General features: G+C 31.7%; 1 protein-coding gene across 2 annotated transcripts; it reads left to right on the top strand.

Annotated features, from left to right (window-relative positions):
* The first annotated feature begins 2,229 nt into the window (after positions 1 to 2,229).
* LOC113110728 (acylphosphatase-2-like) lies at positions 2,230 to 11,451 on the top strand. 2 transcript variants are annotated; one of them, XM_026274883.1, is made up of 4 exons: positions 2,230 to 2,407; positions 2,637 to 2,653; positions 3,065 to 3,174; positions 10,356 to 11,451. In XM_026274883.1, exons 1-4 carry the CDS (start codon positions 2,275 to 2,277, stop codon positions 10,468 to 10,470), a joined length of 375 nt encoding a protein of 124 aa, XP_026130668.1. In that variant the 5' UTR covers positions 2,230 to 2,274; the 3' UTR covers positions 10,471 to 11,451. The 2 variants fall into 2 exon arrangements, with proteins under 2 accessions (XP_026130668.1, XP_026130669.1); XM_026274884.1 differs by lacking the exon at positions 10,356 to 11,451 and adding an exon at positions 5,444 to 5,691.
* Positions 11,452 to 13,369: the final 1,918 nt, after the last annotated feature.

The raw sequence follows: 13,369 nt of genomic DNA, 5'->3' as shown, positions 1-13,369 counted from the left end.
AAACCATTAGAGAGTCAAAACAAGAAACAGTCACAAACAATGACATTAATCCATTCATATATCGTCAGAATAATCACAATTTATTTATTCACAGAAGTTCAGTTAGATTGAGAATGAGAACTTTTTTTTTTACTGTGTTAATCTGATTAAACCTTCCTTTAAACACATCCAAGGTTGTCTACAGTTGAAAAAAAATAATTCATTCATACAATAAATGTGTGTGTCTATATATATATATATATATATATATATATATATATATATATATATATACAAATCCAAAACAGTTTCTTTAATGGTTTAGGTCAGACTTGAATTACTCTGTTGTTGTTATAATTAGTTTTATTTGAAAACAATATTGTGTATGCACTGATTTAGACAGCTAAGTGTGTGTGTGTGTGTGTGTTTGTGTGTGTTTATGTGCTGTACTGTTGTTAGTCGGAGCTCTAGGATTATGGTTTTTCTCTTTAGAGCGTTACTGGCTCAGAACAAATCAACAAATGTGTGTGTGTGTGTGTGTGTGTACCACTGTGATATTGACAATCCAGAGAGGAGCACACTGTTGTGGAGTCTCTAAACTTGTCTTTTTTGTGCTTGTCTTGGCTGTAGCTTACAGATCAAGATGGTTCTTTATGATTAACAAAAGACCCCCGTCTCATCAAGAACTGTTTGATCTGGCTTTGGATTGCTTTATGCATCTTTGGAGACTGAAACAGTTATTAATGTTCAGTGTTTCTCAGCTAAAGTACAAGGTTCCCCTTTAACACCAGACCATTAAATATCTATGATTTATTTTATTTTTGCATTGTTATTTCAGCATTTTTTTGTTGTTGTTGACATTATAGTACATGACAATGGAGTGAAATAATCAGCTTCACCTATACTCATAATGTAGAAACTGAAAGTCATAGTTTAGAATTTTGTTTGACATTTGTAAAATGTTAAATCAGAGCATTTTTATTTATTCCTTGTTTAAATGAGAAGTAGTGGGAATACAATATACTGTAGCTCTAATATATTATACAATATGCATCCTTATATTTATTGCATAGCTTTTTCTGACATTTATTTTTTGATTCAGTATAAAAACAAACATTCCCATAAATGCTAAAACATTTTTTTTTTAAATTTATTTTAAATAAAATATTCTGATTTAATGCAAAAAATAAATAAATAAAATAAAAAACTCTTAAGGTATCAGTGTTGACCTTTGAGGCTGAAATATGTAAAAAAAAAAAAAAAAAAAAAAAAGAAAATAATAATAATAATAAAAAAATAAAGCAATTGCAATAAGATCACAAATCTTTATATTTATTGCATTTATTTCTGACATTTTACTTGATGTACGTGTTTCAGGAAATGTGTTTCAGATGTGATTCAGTAAATGAAACATTCACTAATGCTAAAAACAGCATCAGTGTTGACCTTTGAGATCTTTAAAAGCACAGAAAGTCTAATCCCATCTTTCTGTGATCATCAGACATGTTAAAACACAGTTAAAAACATTTAACCTGTCGTGTGCCGGGTCTAAGGTCTCTGTCAAATCCAAATGTGATTTGTTATTTTTGAAAGGATTTGCCTTTAAAAGAAACTTAAACCCTTGTATGCAAATTACATCTCTAATAAAATGTTTGTGGATTCACAAATCGAAATGTTTTTGAACACACACTGTAACTCTCTAATCTCTGTTTCAATCATAAACATAGATTACAGTGAAAAACTGTGCCAGGGAATATTCAAATCTCATCAGGACGTGAGAGGAAATATTTTTAAAGCTCATTATGTGTGATTGTAATCTGATTATTTTAAATTTATTTTTAATCATTCTTAGAAAGAAACAAAATAATTGTGTTTTTATATCCAAAACGTATTTGGCACTAACTGTTTATTCATAAGGTTATTATTCATATGCAATATTATAATTGTAAAATACCTTTATTCAAATCTCATTGTAATCTGCGTACTGTAAGCACGGGACATATCCAGTTTAGAAAACTCTTGTTTTCTCCTCCAGAGGGCGCTTGTTCGCTTCTCAGGGATTCTTTTGTCTTTATCTTTTACTTTTCATACTTTTAAGGATTGGACTTGGAGTCTAAGGTGTAAATAGAAACCCAGTCCAAACAATCGTAAAAACTCATCATTCTGTATCCACAGCGACTGTGATTCGTCCAACGCGTTAAGCGTTGAGAAAAGTTACAGTGGTCACGTGACAACAGTCTGGCGCTTTAAGAGCGTTGGGTCTCGTTACATTTGCAAGTCGCGTCGCGTTTATTCATGATTATCTGTCATTTAGACGTCTCCTGGACTTCTCTTTGGGTCCCGACCCTTGTAATATTGTTTGCAATGTCTTCAGATGCCGGTGATAAGTATGTTTCTGTTGATTTTGAGGTGTTCGGGAATGTCCAAGGTGCGTATTTGAAACTCGGTGACAATTCTTCACGTCACGCCTCCAAAAATAGACGCGCATTTATTTATATTACAGCACCAAAAAGCTTTTGCACCATTGTGCATGCATATGTATTAATATAATATGTCAATTATTCTTTATTAAAAAGTGTTTATTGTATACAAATAGTCAAACTGCATAAACAGTGAAAAAAAATAAAACAATAAAACACATTTTCTCTTTTTTTCAGGTGTTTGCTTCAGAATGGTGAGAAATGTGGATGATATAAATTAAGTTTTTTTTTTAACAGAGCTTTTTTTTTTTTTTTTTTGCTGGAACACTAGCAAATGGTAATTATATTATTATATTTGATGGTTTTCCAACCTATCTGCTGTATAAGAAGTGATTTATGCAATTACAAGCAGATACTAGATCTTTTAGATGCAAGTTTAGCCTAAGTAGTTGAAATCAGTGAGACATCTGATGTTTGCACTAGCAGTGTAAAAGCTTGAGTCCTAGAAAATGCATGAACTTGTGTGTCAGATGCATCCATTGAATGCAATGAAAGTTGCTTTTTTAAATGCATGCATGTAAATGTAACCTCCTTAGTTTCACCAGTGTTAAGTCATGCATACATATATCTCTCTGAATCTCATTTTTTCATCTGTTTTACTGCAGTATACAGAGGCAGAAGCGCAGAAACTGGGCGTGACGGGCTGGGTGAAGAACACTAGACAGGGCACTGTGGTGGGACAGGTGCAGGGACATCCTGAAAAAGTTAAAGAAATGTGAGTATGCATCTGTTTTTGAATAGTTTTTGACTGTGCAATAAAGTCACTTTTATTAGGATATCCAAATGTTTGCATGGCGCTCTATTAAGTAAAATGTGTACAGTATTTATTGCATGTAAAACCTGAATTGAATTATATTTTAACATGAATTAATTTTTATTAAAACTAAAACTGTTGACTTTTTTTTTTACAAAAAAACTAAATCTAAATAAACTATATATAATATATAGGCCTACAGATAACTCTGGGAAGTCGTGGCCTAATGGTTAGAGGGTTGGACTCCCAATCGAAGGGTTGTGAGTTCTAGTCTCGGGCCGGACGGAATTGTGGGTGGGGGGAGTGCATGAACAGCTCTCTCTCCACCTTCAATACCACGACTTAGGTGCCCTTGAGCAAGGCATCGAACCCCCAACTGCTCCCCGGGCGCCGCAGCATAAATGGCTGCCCACTGCTCCGGGTGTGTGCTCACAGTGTGTGTGTGTGTGTTCACTGCTCTGTGTGTGTGCATTTCGGATGGGTAAAATGCAGAGCACAAATTCTGAGTATGGGTCACCATACTTGGCTGAATGTCACTTCACTTTCACTTTCACTAGAATCTATAAATAAGTAAATGTAATTTAATAAACATTAAATAAATATATAATAAAATACAAAAAAAGAGAAGTTTTAGATGAAAAACTGAAACGAAAAATTTTACTTCAGCAAAGAGTTGAAGTTCATACCAGTTCAGATCCACTAAATCTGTGACGTGCAGTGTCTCTTGTCACCAGCAGATGGCGCCAGTGCTTCAGTGTTGTGTCATGGAACAGTCTAGAAAGGCTGCAGTGCTCACAGTCACAGTGCCAGTGTGAACATGGAAACTCACTCTTCCCTTTGAGAGCGTTGTGCTGTAGCCTGTAATCATATAAGAGCAGGAGCTCCAGCCGAGCGTGTGTGTGTGTGTGTGTGTGTGTTTGGAGCGGGTAGAGGAGCGATGATGTCAGTCGGGCGGGGCGGGGTGGAGCTCAGGGGCCAGGGAATGTATGACATCACAGTCTCAAATGTGAACCAGACATTCATTTGTGTGAGAGCTTATATACTGTATTTCTGCAGCATTAATACTGTTTGCTGTATGCAGATCTTTAGTATGCATAGCACATACAAATATTTGCATGTAGACTGTGCATAAGAGTATATTATGTTGACACAATATTTAGTTAAGAATAACTAAAAGCTGGAATAAAATATAAATATTACAAAAACTTGGCACCTAACTGAAATAGGTTCAACTGGAAACAAATGAAATCTAAAACTGACATAAAAATAAATAAAAAACAAATAGTAATATAAAAATGAATAATCTGATATTCATATTTTATAGTTTTTACTTAAACTAATTTATTAACATTATTTTATTAATATGATCTCTAATCTTTTTATTTTCATACTTAAAAGATTGCAATTAAATTCAATGAAAAGCACTCAAATAAATGACTGGGAATAAATAAAACTAAAACTGAACTAAAACTCAAAAATAAATTAAAACCAAAAAAAATTAAATAAGATAAAGATAATTGTAAAAATTTAATTTCTAAATTTTTTAATAAAATTTAAATGGAAACTGAAAATGCAAAAATGAAAGCCAGTATTGATAAAACTAATTAATAATAAATATGAATACAAATATGAATGAATTATATTATTTTATAATAAATAATTATTATTTAAAAAAAAAGAATTGTATAAAACACAAATACAAATATTAGATGAATAATTTAAAACATTACATAAAATTCTGTTAACTATTAAGTTTAATAATTACTAACTGGAAGAAATAAAAAAATGTAAATAAAATGAAAATGAAAACTAATATTAGACGAACTAATATTAAAATATATTTAAAATTAATTAAATTTCCAAATATAAAACCTGATATGTACAAATGTGAAACTAATCTTTTGTTTCAGATTTCCATAATTATATAGATTATTAGATCATTATAAGATCGATGTCTTTAAGTCAATATCTAATGACATTCCTAAAACAACTTGCTTTTGTAATGTGCCGTTTATCTAAAAGAATGCTAAATGAGAAAAACACTGGAAAGTACTTGATTTTACTTTAACGCATTTTTAAAGTAACAACAAAATCTCTGCTGTGACGACTAGCCCCGGTCTCCTTTATCAGGTCTGTTTCTCATGTGAAGGTTATTGTCTGTGTCTGCTGTTCCTGTAAGACATTTTTAGCTGTGATTCTCTGGTGAAATCGTGTCCCTATTTACTTACAGCCCAGAATCACACATCGCTGTACATGCCATTGCCTGGATACTGTGACGAAGAAGAGCTTTTCTTCCTCTTCCTCAATCCACGAGATGCGAGTGAACAGAAATGTGTTTGCTCATTAAATATTTAAACAGCAGATGGCAGGCCTCCAGGCTCCGCCCCCTTTACTTGTTTTCCTCTCTTTCTCTCAGTGTGTTTGTTTCGTCCGGCTCTCTTCAGGTGTTTGTTAGTCGTGGGTTTGGTTTGGTGGATCTCTAGGGTTGTGGGTGATGTTGATGAGTCTGTAGATCCCAGAGGATCGTCCCCAGACGGCCTCCACCCTCCACCCGAGCTTGAATTATGATTGGAAATCTAGAAATACAGCCAGAGCGTTTCAGCTCCATCCAGATCTTCATCATCTAATGAGGCATAATGCATTTATTGAGAGCATTTTGCAACAGCATTCTCATAATTACTGTGGATCTTCTGCATCACTGTGATTATTGCTCATATTTAGGGTTCATTTCATTTACTGGGGCCATTTGAGGAAACCCCATAATATAATATAATATAATATAATTTAATATAATTTAATATAATATAATATAACATAATATAACATAATATAATATAATATAATATAATATAATATAATAATTTAACAGTAAATATTTAAGTATTTTTTTTGTAATTTATTAATTACAAATTATTAAAATATTTAAGTATTTTTTTGTTATTTATTAATTACAAATTATTAACCATTTAATCAATAATATTATTAAATATAATAAAATATTATTGAGTGTAAAATATTATTGAGTGTAAAATATTTAAGTATTTTTTAATTATTTATTAATTACAAATTATTAACCATTTAATTAATAATATTATTAAATATAGTAAAATATTATTGAGTGTGTGTAATATTATTATTCTTGTTCATTTGTTTCAATATTTATTGATTATATATAATTGTAATATGTGATCCAGTGATACTTATATATATATTTTTTTTCTTAATGTAATTATTATTCATAATGTAATATGAAATAATTATATATATAAATATATATGTATTTGTTTTTATTTAATTTTATTCTAACACAATGGCAGTCACAGGTTGTTATAATATACTGTAATATTACATAATATAATATAATATTTTTTTTCATTGATATGCTAACACAGTTGAAGTCACATGTTGTTATAATAAAATAAAATATATAATATAATATATGTATATTTTTTTCATTGATATTCTAACACAATGGCAGTCACATTGTTATAATATACTGTATATACTGATTATATTATATTATATTATATTATATATTTTTTGATATTTTAACCCAGTGGCAGTCACAGGTTGTAAATAGTTGCTGGTGTTTTGATATCAAACTATCTTGGTGTTGGTGGTGCTGTATTAGAGCGAGTGAGAGCATCCGGCAGATTGTTCGACCGAGGTTGATGTGAATGGTGATCTGTATGAGAAAGTTCTTTCCAATCACAGCGTGTCAATGTTATCTGACTTCCTCACCGGGACAGATGGAAAACTCCTTTCCTTCACAACACAATGAACACTGTACAAAGACTCAAGTGGTTATATATTGTGAATTCAGCTGTGCGGTATTATTTCAGAGAGAGTGAGAGTGTTTCATTCAGAGCATGAGAATAATGGAAAGTTTATTTTCATCTGTGTTTAAGGCAGTCTGTATCACCTATTAAACAAAGAAGAGGTCATATAAAGTATATTAGTCATTATACATTTATTAGTCACTACCCTGTGACCATCATAAACCAATAAAATAACCAAACAATATTACTGAATATAAATATGCCAATAAAACACTTTTAGAACTTTAATATTATATGAGCTGTTATTTTATATAAACTTTGGTCCTAAATGCAGTTTAAACTCCTGATTTGTGTGATTTTCATAATTCTTTAAAAAAAAATTAAATTCTAATGTTGTAATATTTATAAAAGTAAAAAATGCTTATATTTATACATAAATATATATTCAATTAAATATATTCATTTTTAGCAATTTATGAGTAATGCTTTTTAAAGCCATTTTACTAGCAATTTATGAGTGGAAAGAGTTTCAAAGCCTTTTTTACTAAAACTTTATGAATAAAGTATTTTTTCAAAGCCATTTTTACTGTCAATTTAGGGGTAAAGTATTTTGTCAAAGCCATTTCTAATAGCAATTTATGAGTTAAGTATTTTTTCAAAGCCATTTTTACTAAAACTTTATTAGGAAAGTATTTTTTAAAGCCATTTTTACTAGCAATTTATGAGTTAAATATTTTTCTAAGCCATTTTTACTAAAACTTTGAGTAAAGTATTTTTTCAAAGCCATTTTTACTGTCAATTTATGAGTTAAGTATTTCTTCAAAGCCATTTTTACTAGCAATTTATGAGTTAAGTATTTTTTCAAAGCCATTTTTACTAAAACTTTATTAGGAAAGTATTTTTTAAAGCCATTTTTACTAGCAATTTATGGGTAAAGTATTTTTTCAGAGCCATTTTTACTAAAACTTTATGACTAAAGTATTTTTTTAAAGCCATTTTTACTAATACTTTATGAGTGAAGTATTTTTTCAAAGCCATTTTTACTAGCAATTTATGAGTTAAGTATTTTTTCAAAGCCATTTTTACTAAAACTTTATTAGGAAAGTATTTTTTAAAGCCATTTTTACTAGCAATTTATGAGTTAAATATTTTTCTAAGCCATTTTTACTAAAACTTTGAGTAAAGTATTTTTTTCAAAGCCATTTTTACTGTCAATTTATGAGTTAAGTATTTCTTCAAAGCCATTTTTACTAGCAATTTATGAGTTAAGTATTTTTTCAAAGCCATTTTTACTAAAACTTTATTAGGAAAGTATTTTTTAAAGCCATTTTTACTAGCAATTTATGAGTTAAATATTTTTCTAAGCCATTTTTACTAAAACTTTGAGTAAAGTATTTTTTCAAAGCCATTTTTACTAGCAATTTATGAGAAATGTATTTTTTAAAGCCATTTTTACTAGCAATTTATGGGTAAAGTATTTTTTCAGAGCCATTTTTACTAAAACTTTATTAGTAAAGTATTTTTTTAAAGCCATTTTTACTTATACTTCATGAGTGAAGTATTTTTTCAAAGCCATTTTTACTAGCAATTTATGAGTTAAGTATTTTTTCAAAGCCATTTTTACTAAAACTTTATTAGGAAAGTATTTGTTAAAGCCATTTTTACTAGCAATTTATGAGTTAAATATTTTTCTAAGCCATTTTTACTAAAACTTTATTAGGAAAGTATTTTTTAAAGCCATTTTTACTAGCAATTTATGAGTTAAATATTTTTCTAAGCCATTTTTACTAAAAATTTGAGTAAAGTATTTTTTCAAAGCCATTTTTACTAGCAATTTATGAGAAATGTATTTTTTCAAAGCCATTTTTACTAGCAATTTATGACTAAAACTAATTTCAGAGGCATTTCTCAGTGTAGTTTCTCTACCATATAGTTCTCTCTCTCAACTAATTAAAGTGGGATTTGAGCTTTTAAAACGGTAACGTAATGATTTTTCTTGAGAAGTGTCTTTTCCTCTGTCAGGGTTGGATTTCCTCAGTATTGAGTGAACCGCACCCTGACGAAACTCGAGGCTTTTACGTCCAAAACAAACCTCTTGATTTGGCCATAACGACCGATAACCCCAGAGCAACCAGGACCCGTCTGTAATCCGTCATTCCCAGCTCTCAAAACACAATCTGTGCGGCTCTCTTTATCACGGGCCGTTCCTGCGCTGTTGCTGTAGAGATTGTGGCTGTTCTCTTTGACATGTGCTCCTCCTCTTCCTGGCAGGCCCATTATGAGCTGAATATTGGGCAGCCATGCAGATGGTCTGAGCGCTCTCTCTCTTATCCAATATGAGATCAGCCCCTGCTGTGGCCCACAGGGAGAATAATGCATTTACAGCCTCTGAGGAAAACTTCATGAGAGATCCTGCATGTCTGTCCGGCTTCAGTTAGAGTGTGTGTGTGTGTGTGTGTGTGCGTGCATGCGTGTGTGTGTGTGCCGCGCCCTTGTTTTTGAGAAAGAGAAAGAAAATGGAGGTTGTTTGTCCTTCTGATGGAGTTTCTTTAGCATTTCTTATGCCATTCTTTCCTTTATGGAAGACAGAGAAGTTTTCTTACATTAAAAATGAATGGAGATCCAAAATGTATATAAAAGCATAATAAAAATTAGATTTTTAAATGCTTGCGTTGTTCGTTTCCTGAAATTCTTTAACACCTTTTCACCTCTATATTTGGATGGATGTTTTTAATTGGGTTCTGGTGAAAAAAAAAAATATTATTTAGGTTTAGAAGATGTCATGTTTTTTTTAAACTAATTTATGCGTCCATGTTCTTGTCTTTGTGAACATGGTAATTTTGGTTGGTGAATATTATAAGCACACATGTAAATGGAAGAAATGTAAACCTTCATTTGTGAAAAAGTTTCCATTGCAAAAAATAAAACTAAAAGTATAAAGACAGAAAAATATAAATAGACAATTTTACTGTTTAATACTATCCTGATTTGCATCTTTGTTAAAGTGTGTCAATTACACTTAAATATTGTTTTTTGTCATAATGTTCTAAAAAAAAATTCCATAAAAATTATTCATAATGAAGCTGGTATACTACAACAAACAGTAATATATATATTATTATAAAAGTATTATGGTATTATAAAAAAAATATTTTTATAGGCAACATTTCTCATTTTCATTTAGTCTAAGTTAATGTTACTATATAGATAGATAAATAAGAAAACTGCACTGAAATTAAAATGGAAAAATAAAATGAAAAAATATTGCATTGCAAATGTGCAGAATTTGTGAGAAAAATAAGTGTCTTGGCATTATATTTCATATAGTTGACTGTGTTTTGTCTGTCTGTGTGTGATCTACAGGAAGTACTGGCTCAGTAAGGTGGGCAGTCCCAGCTCTCGGATCCACCGTGCTCAGTTCACCAATGAGAAACTAATCACTAAACTGGAGATTCGTGGATTTGGCACTCGCTACTGAAACCCGGCCAGACCGATCGGCACCGGCAAACAACAAGCACAAATATTTGGTAGATAGTTCACATATACACTTTATAAGACTAAATCTTTACCCCATAGTTATAATTTGTTGTTTCTTAGCAAAGGGTTGTAAATATGAATACTTTGTTTGATGCTATGCAATTTAATCAAAGAAAAAGTATGATTTTATCTGATTCATCAATTCAAACTCACTATGAAAGATTATAAAATATAATATATTGTAGTGGATTTTTATCTTAGATTTTTTTATGTTTTTGAAAGGAGTCTTTTCTGCTCACTGACCAAAATTACAGTAAAAATTTCGAAAAACTACTATTAAAAATGACAGTTCTCTATGTGAATATATAGTAAAATGTAATTTATTGAATTTCCAGCATCATTCCTCCAGTCTTCAGTGTCACATGATCCTTCAGATATCATTATAATATGCTGATTTGCTTCTGAAGAAACATTTCTGATTATAATAAAAAAGAAATCAGTACTTTTATTCATCAAGCACTCATTAGATTCTGACAGAATCCAATCAGACATGACAGTAAAGACATTTATAATGTAACAAAAGATTTCTGTTTCAGATAAATGCTGTTCTTTTGAACTTTTTGTTCATTAAAAGAATCCCGAAAAAATAAAACGGATCACAGGTTGCACGGAAATAATCAGAAATGTTTCTTGAGCGGCAAATCAGCATTTTAGAAATATTTCTGAAGATCATGTGACACTGAAGACTGGAGCAATGATGCTGAAAATACAGCTGCACATCACAGAAATAAATTACACTTTAACAGATATTCACAAAGAAACCGGTTATTTTGAAATGTAAAAATATTTTACAATTTTTACTGTATTTTATATCAACTAAATACAGCCTTGGTGAGCAGAAGAGACTTCTATACATCCAGCCATTGGTCAAAAACAGCTATTGTGAAGTAAAGTTTTATGAAACTAATAAACGTCTATTAAAACACTGAACCAGTTGTTTTATTGCAAATTAATAATTTTTACTGCTCATTCAGTGAGTATGAATATTAAGCGTCCTCTGATTCTACAGCATTATCCTCTTTCAGGAGATATTCACTTTACGTATAATCGACCAATCACGGCCTGCGTTACACTCATCACAGTTCTGTTACCATGGAGAACCTGGCCGTCTCACAGAGCTCTGTTAAGGTGGAATCTGTATCAGACATCAGCACATCTCACTTTTGTGCAACATCAGTATCTGCATCCATTAAAACTGTATTTGGAGTGATTATTTAATAATAGTGTCTTTTAGAGATGCGCTTAAATCTCCCAGATTGTCCGTGTTGACCCAGAGACACACATTCAGGTGTCCCCAAGGGTGTCCTTTTTTTCCCAGCATGCATCACTTCAGCAAATCTGCATGTGCAGTGTTTTTTTAGGCTGGAATCCTCTTAGCTGACAGTTGCAAGATTAGATCAGAGGCTTATCAAGGGTTAGTGTGTCTCTGAATAGACGGACGGCTTTCAGACTGAACTGAGAACAGTCTGCTGTGAGCAAGTCTGTGTCTTTGGTATTTAAAGAGAGCAGGGGAAAATGATCTGGAATCAGTATGAAATCACAATATCTATTAGATAAAGAGCCCGGATCTGGGCCTCTGATGGAATGTGACGGACTCTTTGTTTGGGATCCGTCCTAAATGAGACACACAGACTAACAAGACTTTGGGAACGATATGAAAATCATCTGAAAATGTGCTCAGCTTCAGGTCATCCAAGATGTAGATGAGTTTGTTTCTTCATCAGGTTTGGAGAAATGTAGCATTGCATCAGCGTCTCATCAATGGATGCTCTGCAGTGAATGGGTGCCGTCACAATGAGAGTTTGAAAAAACATCACAATAATCCACAGCCACGCAGCTTTTGTCTTCTCCAGATGTTAACTGATTGACTGGAGTGGCTGTGGATTATTGTGATGTTTTTATCAAACTCTCATTGTGACGGCACCCATTCACTGCAGAGCATCCATTGATGAGACACTGATGCAATGCTACATTTCTACAAATCTGATGAAGAAAAAAACTCATCTGCATCTCTGATGGCCTGAGGGTGAGTAAAGTTTCAGCAAATGTTCATTTTAAGTGACACTAAAAGTATCTGAATGTTGTTGGTTTAGTTATTGAACCATTAGTGGAGCGTTCGATTGTGATGGTCACTCACTGCTCTAATGGACTCAGGGTTTGATCGATTGGATCAGGATTTCCTGATGGTCCTCGTCTGTAAGCGTGTTTATCTGAGGTCTTTATCATGTTTAACTTCACCTGCAAAACTAATATATATATATAAATACACACATTGCAATTTAAGTCCTGGATAAATGTGCCTGTGTTTTTGTTTCTCTTTATCTCTCTATTTAATGAGTGTTTAACTACATTGCATGTCAGATTGAAGCAAGGAGCCAATAACAGACAGGAAGCAGTGAAAGAACACAGGAAACCGGTTTGTTTTCAGCTTTCCACTGAAGTTTTATTCTCGGTAGTGGAAGAATTGTGATTCTGGAGCACACATGTTCTCTCTTCAGGTCTGGTAACTGTAAAAGCACACAAGTCATGCAAACAGTGCCTTTAAGTTCAACAAAAACAGATCTGCTTAATACATGCTTTTTTTCTGCATAAGAAGTTCTGTACTGGTTTTGTTTCAAAAGTTTGGATTTTATTATATTATTTTATTTTTATTTGGCAAATGATGCATTTAGTTGATCATTTAGAATGTTTTAGGAGATTTCTATTTTAAAGGGGGGTGAAATGCTATTTCATGCATACTGAGTTTTTTACACTGTTAAAGAGTTGGATTCCCATGCTAAACATGGACAAAGTTTCAAAAATTAAGTTGTACATTTGAAGGAGTATTTCTGTTCCCAAAA

The sequence above is a fragment of the Carassius auratus genome, chromosome 11 (assembly GCF_003368295.1).
Source record: "Carassius auratus strain Wakin chromosome 11, ASM336829v1, whole genome shotgun sequence".
In the NCBI taxonomy this organism is placed as follows: Eukaryota; Metazoa; Chordata; class Actinopteri; order Cypriniformes; family Cyprinidae; genus Carassius; species Carassius auratus.
Note: the sequence above shows the minus strand (reverse complement) of the source record. Positions and strands in the feature narration are given on the sequence as shown.